Raw genomic sequence first — 22,257 nt, forward strand, 5'->3', positions numbered from 1 at the left:
CTTAAAAAAAAAAATCTAAAACCATTTTAACAAAATTAGTATGTTTGAAATTGCCCTATTTTGACCACCTATAACTCTCGAATTTTTCCGTATATGGGGCGATATGAGGGTTAATTTTTTGCGCCATGATCTGTAGTTTTTATCAGTACCACTTTTGATTAGGTTTTACTTTTTATTAATTTTTTATTAATTATTTTGGAATAAAATGTGACAAAAAAGCTGCAATTTTGGATTTTTTTTTAATTTTTTTTACGTTTACACCGTTCACCACATGGGATAATTAAAGATATATTTTAATAGTTCAGACTTTTACGCACGCGGCGATACCAAATATGTGTATTAATTTTTTTTAATGCTTTTTGGGGGGTAAAATGGGAAAAAGAGACGTTTTACTTTTTTATTGGGGGAGGGGATTTTTCCCATTTTTTTACTTTTTTATTTTAAATTTTTAAACTTTTTTTTTTTAACACTTTTTATGTCCCCATAGGGGACTATTCATAGCAATCCTTTGATTGCTAATACTGTGCAGTGTTATGTATAGGACACAGCACTGCTCAGTATTATTGGTCATTTTCTGCTCAGGTCTGCTCGATCGCAGACCAGAGCAGAAGACCCCGGGAGACGGCCTGAGCCAGGTGAGTGGACCTCTGCCCGCCGTGCTGGATGATCGGATCCCCGCGGCAGCACTGCGGGCGATCCGATCATCCGTGCAAAGTAACGCACAGCTGCAGATGCCGTGCTCTGTATTGATCACGGCATCGGAGGGGTTAATGGCGGACATCCGCGCGATCGCGGATGCCCGCCATTACCGGCGGGTCCCTGGCTGCTGACAGCAGCCAGGACCTGCCGGACATGACGCGAGCACCGCTTCGGTGCTCGCGAGCATGTCGGCGCGTAAATGTACGTCATGGTGCGCTAAGTACCACGTCACCATGACGTACATTTACGTCCATTTGTCGTTAAGGGGTTAAGGACATGTCATACAGTTATAGCAAAGCTGCCTGGGCATTGGTGCTCTGTGCCATAACTGTACGCCATGCAAAAGTCAATGCATTGTAAACCACGCTCCCTTTGTAGATGGGGGTGAAGGCTTCTATCAGCCGATATTCGGCATTGATGACTGACATCCGTGATCAGCTAATGTAGGCCATTTATCCCTTAAATGCTGTGATCAATAGATATTGTGGCATTTAAGAGGTTGAACAACGTCTGTCGGCTGTCCGATTGGTACCCTTGCAACGTGATCATGGGGTGCTGATCAGTTATGATGGCAGACAGAAGCCTTGTAAAACCCTTTATGGCTGCCATGGGGAAATCTGGTTATACAAGCTGCCTCAGGCTGTCTGTACTAGTAAAGCACCAATCTAACTGATCAATGATAACTCTAAGGACCATAATCTCTTAACAGCACTTTGCATTTTAAAGCCGGCACCTAAATGCCTGAATGAGGCGTCATTCTCCTTACTATAAATAACTGTGCAGGAGGAAACTATGCTTTCTACTTCGTCTCCACAGCTCCTGTCTTGAGCGCAAGACCCAGCGCCATAGAATTACACTGAGTTGGGTCTCGTACTGGACATGATCTTATACTGCATAGTTATACACAATGGAAAGAACAGTGAATTTTGTCTGCAATTTTAAAATGCATGTCATTGTAAAAAATGATGAATGCCCAGTGCGGCACATCATTCTTCAAAAGTATGACTATGGTCATCGGAAGTACGCTTTAAGATGTTCACTCTGGTGTTCAGGGTTCCCTTTAGTTGTGCTTCCTATAGTAAAACCAGAATAATTTCCGCAAAGCGAAAAATCTGGAAGAACAATGGCAAGAGAGACTCCTTGTACTGCTCCATCTGTACTGTTGTGGACCTGTCTGACAATACTTTCTTGCCCTGTACAACTGAAGCTATTGCTAATAGATCCTTGTGAATGGCCAACAGTTCCCTGTAATTTACAGAGACTTTACAGAGACATGGCCTTGCAAATAGTTTGACAGGGATTTTGGCATACTTCTGCAGCAAAGGAAGCCATTCTCTCTACCTTGGCGCCTGGTATATCAGACTTTTAAATCTACAAAGAAACATAGAAAGACCTTTCTCTGGGCTAGAATAACGGAATTCTTCCAATTTATAAACCCACCTCATTTTTCTTAGAGTTCTTAGAAGTTGCAGCTGCGGGCCTGAGTCCCGAATAGACCAGAAGAAAGTCATTAGAGATGAGCGAAGTTACAGTAATGTGATTCGTCATGAACTTCTCGGCTCGGCAGTTGCTGCATAAATTAGTTCAGCTTTCAGGTGCTCTGGTGGGCTGGAAAAAGTGGATACTGTCCTAGGAGACTCTTTTCTAGGACTGTATCCACCTTTTCCAACCCACTTGAGCACCTGAAAGCAGAAATAACGAGGAGTTCATGACGAATCGAATCACTGTAAGTTCGCTCATCTCTAAAAGTCATCTAAATAACGGATAAAGATACGATCCCCTTTACCTTATAAACAATCTTGGTAAAAAGTCTGGGAGTAAAGGGTACACCTAAAGAAAGTGTGCAAAAATTAAGTGCTTTTAGCCCCTCCGGCGCAATCTCCTCCTACTCGGACCAGCCTATCATTGGGAGCCCTGCTTCCTTGCTGAATTGACTGATTACACATGGATCTTTTGGAGGGGGGGGCTTCCATCTCCAGCTCTCCTGGAGGAAAAAAAGATTTATTATGCTTGTGGCGTTAGAATGCAGGAAAACTCTTCTTTCTATCACTTGTCTTATCTAAGAGATTGTCTAACACTTTCCCAAAAAAGGAAATCTTCCTTGCAGAATTCCATAGATTTTTTTTTTCTGGAACCTACATTTCCTAGCTCTTCTGGCTGAATTAAAGAGGGCAGTCGACCTGGCCGGAAATCTAAGTTTGTCCTCCAAAGAGTCTGCTAAAAAGGCTATTGCCTTTTTACATTTGAGATTCTAGGTCCCCAAGCTAAACCGCTAAAGATCTGTAAAAAAAAGTAAGGAAATTCCTATGCCATAATCTTTTCAATACATGACTTGCAAGTCAATTTTATCCACAGCCAACTTCTTGCTAGAAATCTTACACAATTTTTATGGAGAAGTGAAGCAAAGATAGCTGAAAGCCAGGTGTAAGGCATCCTATAGGGGTCTTAACCTCCCTTATACTGATAAAAACTTTTGACATGTCATTGTAATATGTCAAAAGTATTATTTTTTTTAAATGACAGGGACAAGTTAACCCCTTCCCGCTATAAGACATATGGATAAGTACCGACACGTTCGCGCGCTGGGATTTATGCATACGTCCTAGCGATCTCCTGCACTGCCGCGGGCAGTGCAAGAGATCAGCGGCGGGACCCGGCTGTCAATCACAGCCGGAGTCCCGCCGTAGCTGCCGGGGCCGTGATCGCGCCAGTTCCCGCAGCATTAACCCCATCCTGATCAAGGCATCTATGGTGTTGACAGGGGAATGTGCTCCCCCTGTTCACTAACGGGTGTGCCGCAATACGATCGTGGGTTGCCGTTGGTTGCTATGGCATTAGAAGGTCAGCTGATGACCTCCTGTCTGCCTGCTATGGGAGCCTGCGAGATCCAGGCTGTAGTGTGCGCAGCTCATCAGGTCATACCGTGCTGCAGTACAAATGCAGCATAGTATAACCTGTAAAAAGGGAAAGATAAGATAATATAAAGTTTCTTCAATACATGTATGAAGTGTTAAAAAAAAAAAAAAAGCCCCTTTACCAATAAAAATTGGTATTGTCGTCAAAAAAGATCAAAAACACAAATTATATACATAATAGGTATTACCACATGCAAAATGATGTGTACTATAAAACTATAATGTATATTATCCTGCATGGTGAACGCCGTTTAAACAAAACAACAAAAAAGCGCAAAATTTGCCAATTTTGGTACAAATAGCGGAATAAAAAAGATCAAAAGGTAGCACGTATCGCAAAAATTATACCAATAAGAAGTACAGCTCATCCTGCAAAAAATAAGCCCTTACTTAATGGCGTTGGACGAAAAATTAAAATAAAGTTACGGCTGTTGGAAAATGAATGGCAGAAAAAGAATTTTGCTCAGAAAAGGAAAAAGAACATAGAAAGCTATATAAAATGGATATCGCCATAATCGTACTGACCCACAGACTAAATATAACATCACTTTTACTGCACAGTGAACACCATAAAAGGTTTTTCACAATATTTTGGAGTTTTTCACAAAAAATGCTGCATGTGTCAACAAAATGCACCAATTATATAAAGTACAATATGTCATGAAAAAACTATGTCAGAATCGCTCTGCTCAGAAAAGTGTTCTACAGTTATTACCATTTAAAGAGACTTCGTCAAAAATATAAAAAACTATTTTAAAAGAGCGAGGTCATTAAGGTAAAAAATGGGTCCATCCTTAAGGGGTTAAGCAAAGGCCCAGAAACAACCCTTTATATCTCAACTTCCTGGTCCCCAAGGAATATGACCCAAGGAATGTGAAGCGGCAGCTGACACACCTGTATATCTCTATGGGAGAGCCAAAGATAGCCAAAAAGCTAGAGTGTTTTGGCAGCTATTTCCTGTGAGGTTCGACGCCTCATTCCCAGAGAGAGCCGGGGCCCCATACAGGAGACTGCTGGGACCCCCCACGATCTAAAACTTATACGTTTTTGTGCATGATATACCGTATTTATCGGGCTATACCACGCACTGGCCTATAACACGCACCCTCATTTTACCAAGGATATTTAGGTAAAAAAAGTTTTATACCCAAATATCCTTGGTAAAATGAGGGTGCGTGTGTGTGCATGTGTATACCCCAATACACTGTTTCTAACCCCGCCGAAGCCACCAGGAAAGGCAGGGAGAGAGAGGCCGTCGCTGCCACTTCATGCCTTTCCTGGGGTCTAGAGCCCTGCTGCCGCCGCTTCTCTCCCCCTGGCTATTGGTGCTGCTGCCCCATTGCCGGCGCCGCTGCCCCATTGCCGGCGCCGCTGCCCCATTGCTTCTCCTATCCCCAGTTTTATAATTACCTGTTGCCGGGGTCGGGTACGCGCTGCTTCTGGCTCCAGTGTGGAGTCTCCTGATTCGTTGCTATGCGTTGCGAGGCGCAATGACGAGTGACGTCTTCAATGCGACGTCACTTGTCATTGCGCAGCGCAGCGCATAGCAACGACACAAGAGACGCCACACCAGCCAGAAGCAGCGCGGACCCGACCCCGGCAACAGGTAATTATAAAACTGGGGATGGGGGAGGCAATGGGGTGGCCAGGGGGAGAGATGCGGCGGCAGCAGGGCTCTATTCCCCAGGAAAGGCAGGGGGAGAGAAGCGGTCAGCGACGGCCTCTCTCCCCCTGCCTTTCCTGGGGGCTTCTGCGGGGTCAAAAAACCGGGGATGGGGAAGGCAATGGGGCAGCGGCGCCAGTAGTCTCTGGACCCCAGGATAAGCAGGGGCAGGGAATCGGGCAGCGACGGCAGGTTTCTGGACCTGCAAAAGCAGCTGCAGTTCATTGATTTAAAGCGCCCGCTTTAAATCATTGAACTGCAGCTGCTTATCGGCGTATAACACGCAGGTAGACTTTAGGCTAAAAAATTTTGCCTAAAAAATGCGTGTTATACACCGATAAATACGGTATCTCCTTTAAAGTGGTATACTGCGTTTTACAGACACACATTATCTTACAGATTTTAACCCCTTAAGGACACAGCCCATTTTCACCTCTAGGACACAGCCCTTTTTTGCACATCTGACCACTGTCACTTTAAACATAAATAACTCTGGAATGCTTTTACTTATCAATCTGATTCCGAGATTGTTTTTTCGTGACATATTCTACTTTAACATAGTGGTAAATTTTTGTGGTAACTTGCATCCTTTCTTGGTGAAAAATCCCAAAATTTGATGAAAAAATTGAAAATTTTGCATTTTTCTAACTTTGAAGCTCTCTGTTTGTAAGGAAAATGGATATTCCAAATATTATTTTTTTTGGATTCACATATACAATATGTCTACTTTATATTTTCATCATAAAATTGACAAGTGTTTACTTTTGGAAGAGGGCTTCAAAAGTTCAGCAGCAATTTTACAATTTTTCACAAAATTTTCAAACTCGCTATTTTTCATGGACCAGTTCAGGTTTGAAGTGGATTTGAAGGGTCTTCATATTAGAAATACCCCATAAATGACCCCATTACAAAAACTGCACCCCCCAAAGTATTCAAAATGACATTCAGTAAGTGTTTTAACCCTTTAGGTGTTTCAAAGGAAAAGCAGCAAAGTGAAGGAGAAAATTCAAAATCTTCATTTTTTTACAGTTGCATGTTCTTGTAGACCCAATTTTTGAATTTTTACAAGGGGTAAAAGGATAAAATTTATACTTGAATTTGTAGCCCAATTTCTCTCGAGTAAGCACATACCTCATATGTCTATGTAAATTGTTCGGCGGGCGCAGTAGAGGGCTCAGAACCGAAGGAGCGACAAGGGGATTTTGGAGAGTACGTTTTTCTGAAATGTTTTTTTGGGGGCATGTTGCATTTAGGAAGCCCCTATGGTGCCAAAACAGCAAATAAAAAAAACATGGCATACCATTTTGGAAACTAGACCCCTTGAGGAACGTAACAAGGAATTAAGTGAGCCTTAATACCCCACAGGTGTTTCATGACTTTTGCATATGTAAAAAAAAAAAAAAAAAATTTCACTAAAATGTGTGTTTCCCCCCAAATTTCACATTTTTGCAAGGGTTAAAAGCAGAAAATACCCCCCAAAATTTGTAACCCCATCTCTTCTGAGTATGGAGGTACCCCATAAGTTGACCTGAAGTGCATTACGGGCGAACTACAATGCTCAGAAGAGAAGGAGTCATATTTGGCTTTTTGAGAGCAAATTTTGCTCGGGGGGCATGTCGCATTTAGGAAGCCCCTATGGTGCCAGGACAGCAAAAAAAAACGACATGGCATACCATTTTGAAAACTAGACTCCTTGAGGAACGTAACAAGGGATAAAGTGAACCTTAATACCCCACAGGTGTTTCACGACTTTTGCATATGTAAAAAAAAAATTTTTTTTTTACCAAAAATGCTTGGTTTAGCAAAAATTTTACATTTTTAAAAAAGGTAATAGCAGAAAATACCCCCCAACATTTCAAGCCCAATTTCTCCCGATTCAGAAGACACCCAATATGGGGATGAAAAGTGCTCTGCTGGCGCACTACAGGTCTCAGAAGAGAAGGAGTCACATTTGGCTTTTTGGAAGCAAATTTTGCTCTGGGGGCATGCCGCATTTAGGAAGCCCCTATGGTGCCGGGACAGAAAAAAAAACCCACATGGCATACCATTTTGGAAACTAGACCCCTTGGGGAACGTAACAAGGGGTAAAGTGAACCTTAATACCCCACAGGTGTTTCACGACTTTTGCATATGTAAAAAAAAAAAAAAATTTTTTACACTAAAATGCTTGTTTTCCCCCAAATTTTACATTTTTACAAGGGATAATAGCAGAAAATACCCCCAAAAATTTGTAACCCCATCTCTTCTGAGTATGGAAATACCCAATAAGTGGACGTGAAGTGCACTGGGGGCGAACTACAATGCTCAGAAGAGAAGGAGCATCATTGAGCTTTTGGAGAGAGAATTTGGCCATGTGCATTTCCAAAGCCCCCCGTGGTGCCAGAACAGTGGACCCCCCACATGTGACCCCATTTTTAAAACTACACCCCTCACGGAAGGTAATAAGGGGTGCAGGGAGAATTTACACCCCACTGGCATTTGACGGATCTTTGGAACAGTGGGCTGTGCAAATTAAAAAATGTATTTTTCATTTTCACAGACCCCTGTTTCAAAGATCTGTCAGACACCTGTGGGGCGTAAATGCTCACTGTACCCCTTGTTACATTCCGTGAGGGGTGTAGTTTCCAAAATGGGGTCACATGTGGGTATTTATTGTTTTGCACTTATGTCAGAACCGCTGTAAAATCAGCCACCCCTGTGCAAATCACCAATTTAGACCTCAAATTTACATGGTGCACTCTCCCTTCTGAGCCTTGTTGTGCGTCCCCAGAACACTTTGCGTCCACATATGGGGTATCTCCGTCCTCAGGAGAAATTGCGTTACAAATTTTGGAGGCTTTTTTTCTTTTACCGCTTGTGAAATTTTAAAGTATGGGGCAACACATGTTAGTGTACAAAAATGTTGTTTTTTTTACACTAACATGCTGGTGTAGACCCCAACTTTACCTTTTCATAAGGGGTAAAAGGAGAAAAAGCCCCCCAAAATTTGTTAGGCAATTTCTCCCGAGTACGGCGATACTCCATATGTGGCCCTAAACTGTTGCCTTGAAATACGACAGGGCTCCAAAGTGAGAGAGCGCCATGCGCATTTGAGGCCTAAATTAGGGATTTGCATAGGGGTGTTTTACACCAGTGATTCTCAAACAGGGTGCCTCCAGCTGTTGCTAAACTCCCAGCATGCTTGGACAGTCAATGGCTGTCCGGAAATGCTGGGAGTTTTTGTTTTGCAACAGCTGGAGGCTCCGTTTTGGAAACACTGCTGTAGGATACGTTTTTCATTTTTATTGGGAGATAAGGGGTGGTGGGGGGGGGGCAGTGTACGTGTGTATATGTAGTGTTTTACTCTTTATTTTATGTTTGTGTAGTGTTTTTAGGTTACATTCACACTGACGGCGGATTACACTGAGTCTCCCGCTAGGAGTTTGAGCTGCGGCTGCTGCAGCTCAAACCTGAAGCAGGGAATTCACTGTAATCCGCCGCCAGTGTGAATGTAACCTGTACATTCACATGGGAGGGGGGGGGGGGGGCAAAACTACAACTCCCAGCATGCACTGACAGAACGTGCATGCTGGGAGTTGTAGTTTTGCAACAGCTGGAGGCACACTGGTTGGAAAATACTGAGTTAGGTAATAGAACCTATTACCTAACTCGGTATTTCCCAACCAGTGTGCCTCCAGCTGTTGCAGAACTACAACTCTCAGCATGTACTGATTGCCAAAGGGAATGCTGGGAGATGTAGTTATGCAACAGCTGGAGGCACGCAAGTACAACTCCCAGCATGCTGAGACAGCCATTTGCTGTTCCTGAATGCTGGGAGTTGTAGTTTTGCAAGATTTAGAGGGGGTCAGGCTGGAGATCACTGACAGTGGTCTCTAAACTGTGGCCCTCCAGATGTTGCAAAACTACAAATCTCAGCATGCTAAGACAGCAAACTGCTGTCTGAGCATGCTGGGAGTTGTAGTTTTGTAATATCTGGAGGGCTACAGTTTAGAGACCACTGTCAGTGATCTCTAGCCTGAACCCCTCTAAATCTTGCAAAACTACAACTCCCAGCATGCCAACACAGCAAACAGCTGTCAAGGCATGGTGGGAGTTGTAGTTTTGCAACATCTGGAGGGCGACAGTTTAGAGACCACTCTCAAACTGTCGCCCTGCAGATGTTGCTAGGCAACAGACTCCTGGACACGCGGCGTCATACTCACCTCCACCGCCGCCGTGATCACAGCCGCCGCCGTCATCTGGAGCTCCGCCGCCGGGTAAGTGACCACCGCTGCCGCCGCTACTACACGGTTCCCCCTGCTGTGCCCGGACACCGATGGGTGGGCATAGCGCGGGGAACCGAACTTTAACCCCCCCGCCCCAAGTCTGCTATTGGTCGGCCGCTCCGCCTCACTCCTATCTCTTCAAAGGGGATCGAGGGTGTCTTGGACACCCCGATCCCCCTTATTTTATCGCGGCGCCGCCGTTGATGGGCAGGGGGAGCGCTCCCCCTGCAAACACCATAGATGCCGTGATCAGACTGATCACGGCATCTATGGGGTTAATGCTGCCGGGACACCGCGATCGCGGCCCCGGCAGCTGCGGTGGGACTCCGGCTGTGATTGACAGCTGAGTCCCACCCGCGATCTCCTGCGCTGCCCGCGGCAGAGCAGGAGATCGCTTGGACGTATGCATACGTCCATTTGCGCGAACGTGTAATTCGCCTGGACGTATGCATACGTCCAATAGCGGGAAGGGGTTAAAGACTTTTAATAAATCATGATACTTGAGAACTCTTACATGCTCTTTATACAAAGCATTGTAATGATAGCTTTAGGTCACTTAAGTACGGTTTAAACAGTGACTAGGCTTATTGCACTGGAACTTATGATATTGGCTCATAGTTTAAAATTATGTAGACTGGATTGAAGGCAAATTTCTAGTAATATCAATGTCAGGACATCCAATACCACTAGTTATCCTATTGCAGGTAAAAATGGTATTATTTTTACCAATAAGAAAAAAACGTGGTTTGAAATGGCAGGAAATGCTCATCCCCAAATGCAGTTGTGCATTTATACTGGGGGGCAGATCCTGCGCTTGTGGTCCGTTGCTTAAGGCAATCCCCTGCATAAAGCGCATTCAATGGGGGATGCCTGTAGAAGACTACAATTGCCTTTAGCAATGGACCATAAACGCCGGATCTGCTCCCCCAGCATAAATGCACAACTGCATTTGGGGTTGAGCATTTCCTGCCATTTGAAACCACGTTTTTTTTCTTGTTGTTCAAATCTTGTACTTGGAGATGTATAAACTCCAAATCTAATGCACATTAATCACTATTATAGGCAGCATTTAAGTGCACCTACGAGGCGGGCAACATATCAGCCAACTTGGGTGGGGCTCATAGCCTTCCTCCCACTATGTGTGCTTAGTCACCCTGGAGTGAGCTGGGAGGTGGCTGCGAGTCGAACCTAATGCTGCTGTAATTGCCACTGGCCCCTGGTATTGCCCATACAGCACAGGTAGGTTAGTGTTAGGTCCCGTGCCACTTGAGAAACCTTCATATAAGGATATACTGGCTAATGTCTCAATTTTAACATCAGTTTGAGGGTTAGTCATATGTTACTGTCTACGTCTACCACCTATATTTATGTAGTATTATATTTACCTCAAGCAGATCGCCTTCAATTGAGTAACCGAATAAGAGTTTCTGTGCTTCCACACTTCCAGAAGAAAATATATACAGCTTCAAGCCTGCTTCTTTCCACTTTTTCAGGGCTGGTACCACATCATCATATACCCTACAATGAAATTGAAAATTGTATCATACACTTGTGCAAAGACTCTTACAAGAAGATGCATTATAATTGTTATGCATGTCCAACAGAAAAATTCACTTTTCAACCATGCAAAATATATGTACATTATTGATCAATGATATAGTAAAAGATCATTTGTATTAATCTACTCAGTCATAAATCTGCATAGTTATGCAAGAAAAAAATACTCTAGATACACTCAGGTATACACATATACATCAGCCATAACATTAAATCCTCCTACCTTATATTTGTAGGTCCCACTTGTGCCACCAAGTCAAGACAATGAGCTCTTTGCCATGTTCCTAAAACCTTTCCCGATCAATTTTAGCACTGTGACAAAGCCATTATCCTGCTGGCCACTGCCATTAAAATTATTTACAAGAGCTTAACTGTGATGGGTAGAGAACTGATAGACAACTGATTCAAAGCAGATCCAAAATGGCACATTTTGCGGGGTGTTTGCATTGTGCAGTCATTAGTATCCACAAAGAGGAAGGAAATACGGTGACTTGGTGACAGTCATGGATCTGTAATGCTCATTGATGAAAGTTGAGTGCAAGCTAACCGATCCAGTTTGATCTTACAGAGCTTTGTGAACACAGATTGCTAAAAAAAAAAAAGGAGATTTTTCAGTACTGACCGTAAAATCTCTTTCTCGTAGCCTTCACTGGTGGACACAGATACTGATGAGATATACCCACCCACTGGAAATGAGGTAATCAGTTTTGTCACAATGCAGTAGGAGAAGCCAACAAAGAAACATGTCCGAAAGACCCTAGAAAAGAATCCCGGATAAAAAAAAAACAGTAACCGGAAAAAATCCTCCGGACAAAAAAATTAAGAAATGGGTAAGTTTGGTGTCCCCAATGAAGGCTACAAGAAAGAGATTTTACGGTGAGTAAAAAAAAAAAAAAAATATCCTCTTCTCGGTCGCTCTTCATTGGGGGACACCTATACTGATGGTATGTACAAAAGCAGTCCCCAAGGATGGAAAGAACAACCACCAGAGAAAGGGAATCAGTCCAGAGACCGAACCCACGGGCAGAGACAACTGAGGCCCAGAAACTGAGCTCCCGGAAGATCTCCTGTCCAAAGAGATGGACTAGGACGCCAAAGGAAGGGACCGTCCTCTGTAAAGACTCTAGTCCCACGGTCCATATAGAGAGACAAGAAAAGGTTGACTAGGAAGCCAGATGGGCCGGAACTATGCCAGAAAGAGGTAGGAGGTAGGAAATAACTCCAAGGAACACAGAACCAGACAGAGAGCTAGCCCGGCTGGAAAACAAAAATGGAAACACAAGAGAGCCCCATCCAGAGTCAACCGATTCAAGAGAACATGGTGGAAAAACAGCAGGGAGAGCAGCATACGCTTGAGCACAGAAGGTGGAGACCAGAAAGCCACAGGAAAATAGAAAGAGACGGAAACCGGCTCTAGAGAGGCCTGGTGCATAAGAACCAAGACCTGAACAGTAGCAGACCCAAAACTCCTGTCCCTGGGGCCCGCCGCGAGCACCCGGAAGGCAAAACTACACCTGGGCAGAGGGTTACCTGAACTTCCGTCCACAGTGTGGAAAGTGTATGGTAGTTGACCCGACATAGTAGTAAGCCACACGGACAACCAACTGGCCGACTGGTATAGGATTGCTGTACGCACAGGGTCACTCCTTCGAACCCTCCCACAGAAAGTGGGGTGCTGGAGTGCGGCCGATCCAATGGGCGACATGGCGTTGTAGGAGACCCAGCAGATGAAAGACTGGCTGACTGGCAGCAGTCCCGTGTATCTGCAGGGACCCTCATCCAGATTCCTCACAACAGCAGTGAGGCACGGGAAACCTGGCCGTGCCTGTGGCAGCCCTGAAATGAGCGACCGACGGCAGTCGGAAACTGCGCAGACAACAGTCTGGCTGAACAAGTATGCCTCCAGGTAATGGCGAAAAGAGGACACAGTCAGATAGGCAAACACTGTGCCCCCTTTGTAGCAGGTGGGAGGGCAGGGAGGCCTAGGAGCCATGGATAGAAACCCTGCCCCCCTGGGAGATCGCGGGAGGCTAAGGAGACATGGATGGTATCCCCGTCACCCCATATAGGGTCCATAAAACACACTGGGCCACTTGTTCGTATACTGCGCACAGCAGTGGGGTACCGGAACTCCAGCCGCAGATACATCAGCCGTGTGATGTGTGACAGGCAGTGGAGGAAACCATGTAGACCACTGTCTGGCTTCCTGGTATGGGTCCATAGTAAACAATGGCTAACTCTTTCGGACACCTTGCACTAGCAGTGGGAGGGTCATTTACTTTTTTATGTTTTCTTGTTGCCGAGTTGTCATCCGCTAAAGATCCGCTGGTTGCCCTTCACTTGCTCTCTGAAGGAGGGTCCCCATGCCGGCATCCTTGCTTTGGGTCCCGGAGGAAGGGCCTTAGCCTGCCCCCTTGTTTGCATATTCATTTTCCACCTGAGCGCAGCCCGTCGGGAGAGCGCTCTGTGCAGTATCTCTTTCTGAAGTCTCGCTCCTCCCGACTTCTGGGTGAAGCGAGGGACCGGCACATGCGCAGTTCACAGCACGGAGCGCTCTCCTAACGCGCTGTGCTCAGGGGGAAAATTTATATGCGAACAAGGGGGGCAGGCTAAGGCCCCTTCCTCCGGGACCCAAAGCAAGACTGTTGGCGGGAGACCCACCTTCAGAGAGCAAGTGAAGGGCAAACAGCGGAACTTTAGTGGACGACAACTCAGCCACTAGAAAACATAAAAAAGTAAGTGATCCATGTTTGGATTCCTGTTCACCCACACTATAACTCAGTGTATTGGGTTTAGTGTGGGTGAACTTGGTGACAGTTTTTCTTTAAACTGATAAAAACAGATAAGGCCGACCAAGGCTGTAATAGCGATTGGTTGCCACAAAGGGGAGCTCACAAGAAGCAATAGAAATCAAGAGTGCAATACAATTATTGGCCACAAGAGGGCGCCAAATGCTACCAAATGAGTGACCAGTGTATTTATTTTTTATTTTTTTTTAGCTGGCAGGAAGGAAGCGGGGTGAGCGAGGCACCCTGCGCTGATTCTGCCTGCGAGGTCCCCAAAGAGAGATGGGCTAGGATGCCCATATCATGGGGACACTAAGGACACACTAGGGACACTAAGAAAAACCACATGCGGGTAGCCCCAGGAGCGGCGAAAGCTTGGAGCAGTGCGCTTAGAAGCACCAGCTAAGCCACCGCCGTACAGCTCTGAGGCCAAAAGACAAGAGCGGGCGGGATAGGAAGAAGTCCTGCCGGGCCGCAGCTCATGGAGGCCAACGGTGCCGCTCTGACTACGGAGCGCCGCAGACCCTGCGATGGTGGAAGGGCGGAGCCAGGTGCCGCTGGAGGCACACAGCATCACGGCCGCAGGTACCCCTTTGTCGCATGTGGGAGATCAGGTAGCGCCATGCTCCTGTCGCTCAACCTAGAAAAATGACAAAGGAAAAAGAACCTAACCAGAAAACAACAAAATAAAAGACCATCTCTGGGAGAGCTCCCAGACATGTGTCTTGCCTCCTACCGACACTAGCTAAAATTGATTACCTCACTTCCAGTGTGCGGGTATACCCTGCCAGGGAGGAGCTGACTTTTTCTTCCTAGTGTCATCGCCTTCTAATGGCAAGAGCATATACCCATCGGTATCGGTGTCCCCCAATGAAGAGCGACCGAGAAATTAATGCTGGCTATGTTAGAAAGGCATCAGAACACAGTGCATTACAGCTTATTGGGTACAAGGCTGTGTAGACATGATCAAAGTGCAAATGCTGACCCCCTCTAGTGCTAAAATGCTTACAATGGGCACATGATCATCAGTACTGAGCCATGGAACAATGGAAAAATATGGCCTTCGATTGTTCACATTTTACTTTATATTACGTGCATGGTCTAGTGCATGTGTGTTTCTTACCTAGGTAAAAGATGGTACCAAGATGCACTATGGGAAGAGGGTAAGCTAGTGGAGGCAGTGTGATGCTCTAGGGAACCCTGGGTCTTGACATTCACGTTCATGTTACTTTGACACATACCACCTACCTAAATATTGTCTTACCCTTCCATGACAATGGCCTTTAGCAGCAGGATAATGTGCCCTCTCTCACTGCAAAACTGCAATATCCCCAGATATTTATCCAATCAAAAATCTGTGGGATGTACCAAAAAACAAGTTGTCTAATACATGGAGGCCCTACTTCTCAACTAATTTCATAAAGCCCATAGAGTTGAATGGAGGGGCAACGCATATATTCGACCACCACTGTATTCAACCAGGGGGCAAGAGAGAATGAAGGAAACCCTATTTAACCCCTTAAGGACTGAGCCCTTTTTCACCTTAAGGACTGAGCCCTTTTTTGCAATTCTGACCACTGTCACTTTAAACATTAATAACTCTGGAATGCTTTTAGTTATCAATCTGATTCCGAGATTGTTTTTTCGTGACATATTCTACTTTAACATACTGGTAAAATTTTGTGGTAACTTGCATCCTTTCTTGGTGAAAAATCCCAAAATTTGATGAAAAAAATGAAAATTTTGCATTTTTCTAACTTTGAAGCTCTCAGCTTGTAAGGAAAATGGATATTCAAAATATATATTTTTTTGGATTCACATATACAATATGTCTACTTTATGTTTGCATCATAAAATTGACGAGTTTTTACTTTTGAAAGACACCAGAGGGATTCAAAGTTCAGCAGCAATTTTCAAATTTTTCACAAAATTTTCAAATTCGATATTTTTCAGGGACCAGTTCAGGTTTGAAGTGGATTTGAAGGGTCTTCATATTAGAAATACCCCATAAATGACCCCATTATGAAAACTGCACCCCCCACAGTATTCAAAATGACATTCAGTAAGTGTTTTAACCCTTTAGGTGTTTCACAGGAATAGCAGCAAAGTGAAGGAGAAAATTCAAAATCTTCATTTTTTACACTCGCATGTTCTTGTAGACCCAATTTCTGAATTTTTGCAAGGGGTAAAAGGAGAAAATGTATACTTATATTTGTAGCCCAATTTCTTTCGAGTAAGCACATACCTCATATGTCTGTGTTAATTGTTCGGCGGGCGCAGTAGAGGGCTCAGAAGGGAAGGAGCGACAAGGGGATTTTGGAGAGTACGTTTTTCTGAAATGGTTTTAGGGGGGCATGTCACCTTTAGGAAGCCCCTAGGGTGTCAAAACAGCAAAACAAAAACACATGGCATACCATTTTGGAAACTAGACCCCTTGGGGAATGTAACAAGGGGTAAAGTGAACCTTAATACCCCACAGGGGTTTCACGACTTTTGCATATGTAAAAAAAGATATATATTTTTTACCTAAAATGCTTGGTTTCTCAAATATTTTACATTTTTACAAAGGGTTAAAGCAGAAAATACCCCCCAAAATTTGAAGCCCAATTTCTCCCGATTCAGAAAACACCCCATATGGGGGTGAAAAGTGCTCTGCTGGCGCACTGCAGGTCTCAGAAGAGAAGGAGTCACATTTGGCTTTTTGCAAGCAAATTTTGCTCTGGGGGCATGCCGCATTTAGGAAGCCCCTGTGGTGCCAGGACAGCAAAAAAAAACACATGGCATACCATTTTGTAAACTAGACCCCTTGGGGAATGTAACAAGGGGTAAAGTGAACCTTAATACCCCACAGGGGTTTCACGACTTTTGCATATGTAAAAAAAAATGTATATTTTTTACCTAAAATGCTTGGTTTCTCAAATATTTTACATTTTTACAAAGGGTTAAAGCAGAAAATACCCCCCAAAATTTGAAGCCCAATTTCTCCCGATTCAGAAAACACCCCATATGGGGGTGAAAAGTGCTCTGCTGGCGCACTACAGGTCTCAGAAGAGAAGGAGTCACATTTGGCTTTTTGGAAGCAAATTTTGCTCTGGGGGCATGCCGCATTTAGGAAGCCCCTGTGGTGCCAGGACAGCAAAAAAAAAACACATGGCATACCATTTTGGAAACTAGACCCCTTGGGGAATGTAACAAGGGGTAAAGTGAACCTTAATACCCCACAGGGGTTTCACGACTTTTGCATATGTAAAAAAAAAATTATATTTTTTACCTAAAATGCTTGGTTTCTCAAAAATTTTAAATTTTTACAAAGGGTTAAAGCAGAAAATACCCCCCAAAATTTGAAGCCCAATTTCTCCCGATTCAGAAAACACCCCATATGGGGGTGAAAAGTGCTCTGCTGGCGCACTACAGGTCTCAGAAGAGAAGGAGTCACGTTTGGCTTTTTGGAAGCAATTTTTGCTCTGGGGGCATGCCGCATTTAGGAAGCCCCTGTGGTGCCAGGACAGCAAAAAAAAACACATGGCATACCATTTTGGAAACTAGACCCCTTGGGGAATGTAACAAGGGGTAAAGTGAACCTTAATACCCCACAGGGGTTTCACGACTTTTGCATATGTAAAAAAAAAATTTATATTTTTACCTAAAATGCTTGGTTTCTCAAAAATTTTACATTTTTACAAAGGGTTAAAGCAGAAAATACCCCCCAAAATTTGAAGCCCAATTTCTCCCGATTCAGAAAACACCCCATATGGGGGTGAAAAGTGCTCTGCTGGCGCACTACAGGTCTCAGAAGAGAAGGAGTCACATTTGGCTTTTTGGAAGCAAATTTTGCTCTGGGGGCATGCCGCATTTAGGAAGCCCCTGTGGTGCCAGGACAGCAAAAAAAAAACACATGGCATACCATTTTGGAAACTAGACCCCTTGGGGAATGTAACAAGGGGTAAAGTGAACCTTAATACCCCACAGGGGTTTCACGACTTTTGCATATGTAAAAAAAAAATTATATTTTTTACCTAAAATGCTTGGTTTCTCAAAAATTTTACATTTTTACAAAGGGTTAAAGCAGAAAATACCCCCCAAAATTTGAAGCCCAATTTCTCCCGATTCAGAAAACACCCCATATGGGGGTGAAAAGTGCTCTGCTGGCGCACTACAGGTCTCAGAAGAGAAGGAGTCACATTTGGCTTTTTGGAAGCAAATTTTGCTCTGGGGGCATGCCGCATTTAGGAAGCCCCTGTGGTGCCAGGACAGCAAAAAAAAAACACATGGCATACCATTTTGGAAACTAGACCCCTTGGGGAATGTAACAAGGGGTAAAGTGAACCTTAATACCCCACAGGGGTTTCACGACTTTTGCATATGTAAAAAAAAAATTATATTTTTTACCTAAAATGCTTGGTTTCTCAAAAATTTTAAATTTTTACAAAGGGTTAAAGCAGAAAATACCCCCCAAAATTTGAAGCCCAATTTCTCCCGATTCAGAAAACACCCCATATGGGGGTGAAAAGTGCTCTGCTGGCGCACTACAGGTCTCAGAAGAGAAGGAGTCACGTTTGGCTTTTTGGAAGCAATTTTTGCTCTGGGGGCATGCCGCATTTAGGAAGCCCCTGTGGTGCCAGGACAGCAAAAAAAAACACATGGCATACCATTTTGGAAACTAGACCCCTTGGGGAATGTAACAAGGGGTAAAGTGAACCTTAATACCCCACAGGGGTTTCACGACTTTTGCATATGTAAAAAAAAAAATTATATTTTTTACCTAAAATGCTTGGTTTCTCAAAAATTTTACATTTTTACAAAGGGTTAAAGCAGAAAATACCCCCCAAAATTTGAAGCCCAATTTCTCCCGATTCAGAAAACACCCCATATGGGGGTGAAAAGTGCTCTGCTGGCGCACTACAGGTCTCAGAAGAGAAGGAGTCACATTTGGCTTTTTGGAAGCAAATTTTGCTCTGGGGGCATGCCGCATTTAGGAAGCCCCTGTGGTGCCAGGACAGCAAAAAAAAACACATGGCATACCATTTTGGAAACTAGACCCCTTGGGGAATGTAACAAGGGGTAAAGTGAACCTTAATACCCCACAGGGGTTTCACGACTTTTGCATATGTAAAAAAAAAATTATATTTTTTACCTAAAATGCTTGGTTTCTCAAAAATTTTACATTTTTACAAAGGGTTAAAGCAGAAAATACCCCCCAAAATTTGAAGCCCAATTTCTCCCGATTCAGAAAACACCCCATATGGGGGTGAAAAGTGCTCTGCTGGCGCACTACAGGTCTCAGAAGAGAAGGAGTCACGTTTGGCTTTTTGGAAGCAATTTTTGCTCTGGGGGCATGCCGCATTTAGGAAGCCCCTGTGGTGCCAGGACAGCAAAAAAAAACACATGGCATACCATTTTGGAAACTAGACCCCTTGGGGAATGTAACAAGGGGTAAAGTGAACCTTAATACCCCACAGGGGTTTCACGACTTTTGCATATGTAAAAAAAAAAATTATATTTTTTACCTAAAATGCTTGGTTTCTCAAAAATTTTACATTTTTACAAAGGGTTAAAGCAGAAAATACCCCCAAAAATTTGAAGCCCAATTTCTCCCGATTCAGAAAACACCCCATATGGGGGTGAAAAGTGCTCTGCTGGCGCACTACAGGTCTCAGAAGAGAAGGAGTCACGTTTGGCTTTTTGGAAGCAAATTTTGCTCTGGGGGCATGCCGCATTTAGGAAGCCCCTGTGGTGCCAGGACAGCAAAAAAAAAACACATGGCATACCATTTTGGAAACTAGACCCCTTGGGGAATGTAACAAGGGGTAAAGTGAACCTTAATACCCCACAGGGGTTTCACGACTTTTGCATATGTAAAAAAAAATGTATATTTTTTACCTAAAATGCTTGGTTTCTCAAAAATTTTAAATTTTTACAAAGGGTTAAAGCAGAAAATACCCCCAACAATTTGAAGCCCAATTTCTCCCGATTCAGAAAACACCCCATATGGGGGTGAAAAGTGCTCTGCTGGCGCACTACAGGTCTCAGAAGAGAAGGAGTCACGTTTGGCTTTTTGGAAGCAAATTTTGCTCTGGGGGCATGCCGCATTTAGGAAGCCCCTGTGGTGCCAGGACAGCAAAAAAAAAACACATGGCATACCATTTTGGAAACTAGACCCCTTGGGGAATGTAACAAGGGGTAAAGTGAACCTTAATACCCCACAGGGGTTTCACGACTTTTGCATATGTAAAAAAAAATGTATATTTTTTACCTAAAATGCTTGGTTTCTCAAAAATTTTACATTTTTACAAAGGGTTAAAGCAGAAAATACCCCCAACAATTTGAAGCCCAATTTCTCCCGATTCAGAAAACACCCCATATGGGGGTGAAAAGTGCTCTGCTGGCGCACTACAGGTCTCAGAAGAGAAGGAGTCACGTTTGGCTTTTTGGAAGCAAATTTTGCTCTGGGGGCATGCCGCATTTAGGAAGCCCCTGTGGTGCCAGGACAGCAAAAAAAAAACACATGGCATACCATTTTGGAAACTAGACCCCTTGGGGAATGTAACAAGGGGTAAAGTGAACCTTAATACCCCACAGGGGTTTCACGACTTTTGCATATGTAAAAAAAAATGTATATTTTTTACCTAAAATGCTTGGTTTCTCAAAAATTTTACATTTTTACAAAGGGTTAAAGCAGAAAATACCCCCCAAAATTTGAAGCCCAATTTCTCCCGATTCAGAAAACACCCCATATGGGGGTGAAAAGTGCTCTGCTGGCGCACTACAGGTCTCAGAAGAGAAGGAGTCACGTTTGGCTTTTTGGAAGCAAATTTTGCTCTGGGGGCATGTCGCATTTAGGAAGCCCGTGTGGTGCCAGGACAGCAAAAAAAAAAACCACATGGCATACCATTTTGGAAACTAGACCCCTCGGGGAATGTAACAGTGTTACAGTGAGTACTTACACCTCACATGTTTTTTGAACAGTGGGCCATAAAAGTGAAAAATTTGATTTTTTTGCACTGTATTGATAGCGTTACCCCAAATGTTTCATTTTCACATTGGGTAATAGGGCAAAAGGCCCCCAAAATTTGAAGAACAATTTTGTCTGAGAAAAAAAATACCCCATATGTGGATGTAAATTGCTCTGTGGACGCACTACAATGCTCAGAATGGAAGGAGTGAAAATTTTGTTGAAATTGAAGTCGGGGGTCATGTGCATTTATAAAGTACCCAACATAAAAAAAAAAAAACACATGTGACACCATTTTGGAAACTACACCCCTCAATGAACATAACAAGGGGTACAGCGGGAAATAACACCTCATAGGTTTTTTGAAAAGTGGGCCATAAATTGAAAAATTAGATTTTTTTTTACAGTAAAATGCTTGGGTTACCCAATTATTAACATTTTCACAAGGGGTAATATGAGGAATTGGGTTACAAATTTTGGAGGGCTTTTCCCCCTGACTATAAAAATACATCCACATATGGGGTAACGTGCTGGACGGGCGCACAACAAGGCTCAGAAGTCATAGAGGTCACTTTGTATTTGTGGCGTATGGCATATCAGTAGCTGACGGTTACATACATTCCGAGGAAAATACAAAAATGAAACACCCACATGTGAGACCATTACAGAAAGTACCCACCCTGGGGAATGGGTATAGGGGTAAAGAGGACATTTTGAACGCACGGGTGTTTCCTAAATTTATTTTCCAGGAATGGATGAAGGTTAGCTTTTGAAAATTGCAATTTTCAACCTATACTCTGCTTCATTTTTCTGGGAACAACTAACATGTGACTCCGAATTGTCGCCTGGAAATACGACAGAGCTCAGCGAGAACTCTTCACATTTGAGGCGGATGTTTGTTACGGACCTAAAAGTTACATACATTCAGAGGAAAATACAAGAAAGGAACACCCACATGTGAGAATACTACAAACAGTACACCCCCTAGGGAAGGTGTATAGGGTGAAGTGGAGATTTGGAACAGACGGGTGTTCCCTTCATTTATTTTCCAGGAATGGATAAAGAGTACTATGGGGGGAAGAAAATTGCAATTTTAGAACTGATATGCCAATTATTTTCCCAGAATGATGACCCAGAGTACAGCCAAAAGTAAAAAGGATGCCCGCCCCAAACCCTATACTCTGAATCATCATTCTGGGAAGGGGATGTATGGGGCCGTCCCTATTCTGTTACCTCAAATGCGCAACCCGCTCAGGTGGGGAGAGAGAGCGTTGCACATTTGAGGCAACTGCAAACCTCCAATGCTGTTGACTCTGTGTCCCATGACCCATTTTTTAGGGGGAAGAAATAAAAAAAGATATTGGGGGTATTGGGATTGGGAAAAAGGTGTTTTTTGTCATTTTTTTTTGGGGGGGGGGGT

General features: G+C 43.8%; 1 protein-coding gene across 7 annotated transcripts in view; it reads right to left on the reverse strand.

Moving 5' to 3' along the window:
• The window catches only part of ENOPH1 (enolase-phosphatase 1), a 55,257-nt gene that overhangs the window by 11,104 nt on the left and 21,896 nt on the right, over positions 1-22,257 (reverse strand). For all 7 annotated transcript variants that reach the window (XM_056568925.1, XM_056568924.1, XM_056568922.1 and 4 more), the window contains exon 4: positions 10,928-11,060. In XM_056568925.1, the coding sequence (XP_056424900.1) occupies positions 10,928-11,060 (133 nt within the window). The remainder of the gene's footprint in view (positions 1-10,927; positions 11,061-22,257) is intronic.

Source organism: Hyla sarda, chromosome 1, assembly GCF_029499605.1.
Source record: "Hyla sarda isolate aHylSar1 chromosome 1, aHylSar1.hap1, whole genome shotgun sequence".
In the NCBI taxonomy this organism is placed as follows: domain Eukaryota; kingdom Metazoa; phylum Chordata; class Amphibia; order Anura; family Hylidae; genus Hyla; species Hyla sarda.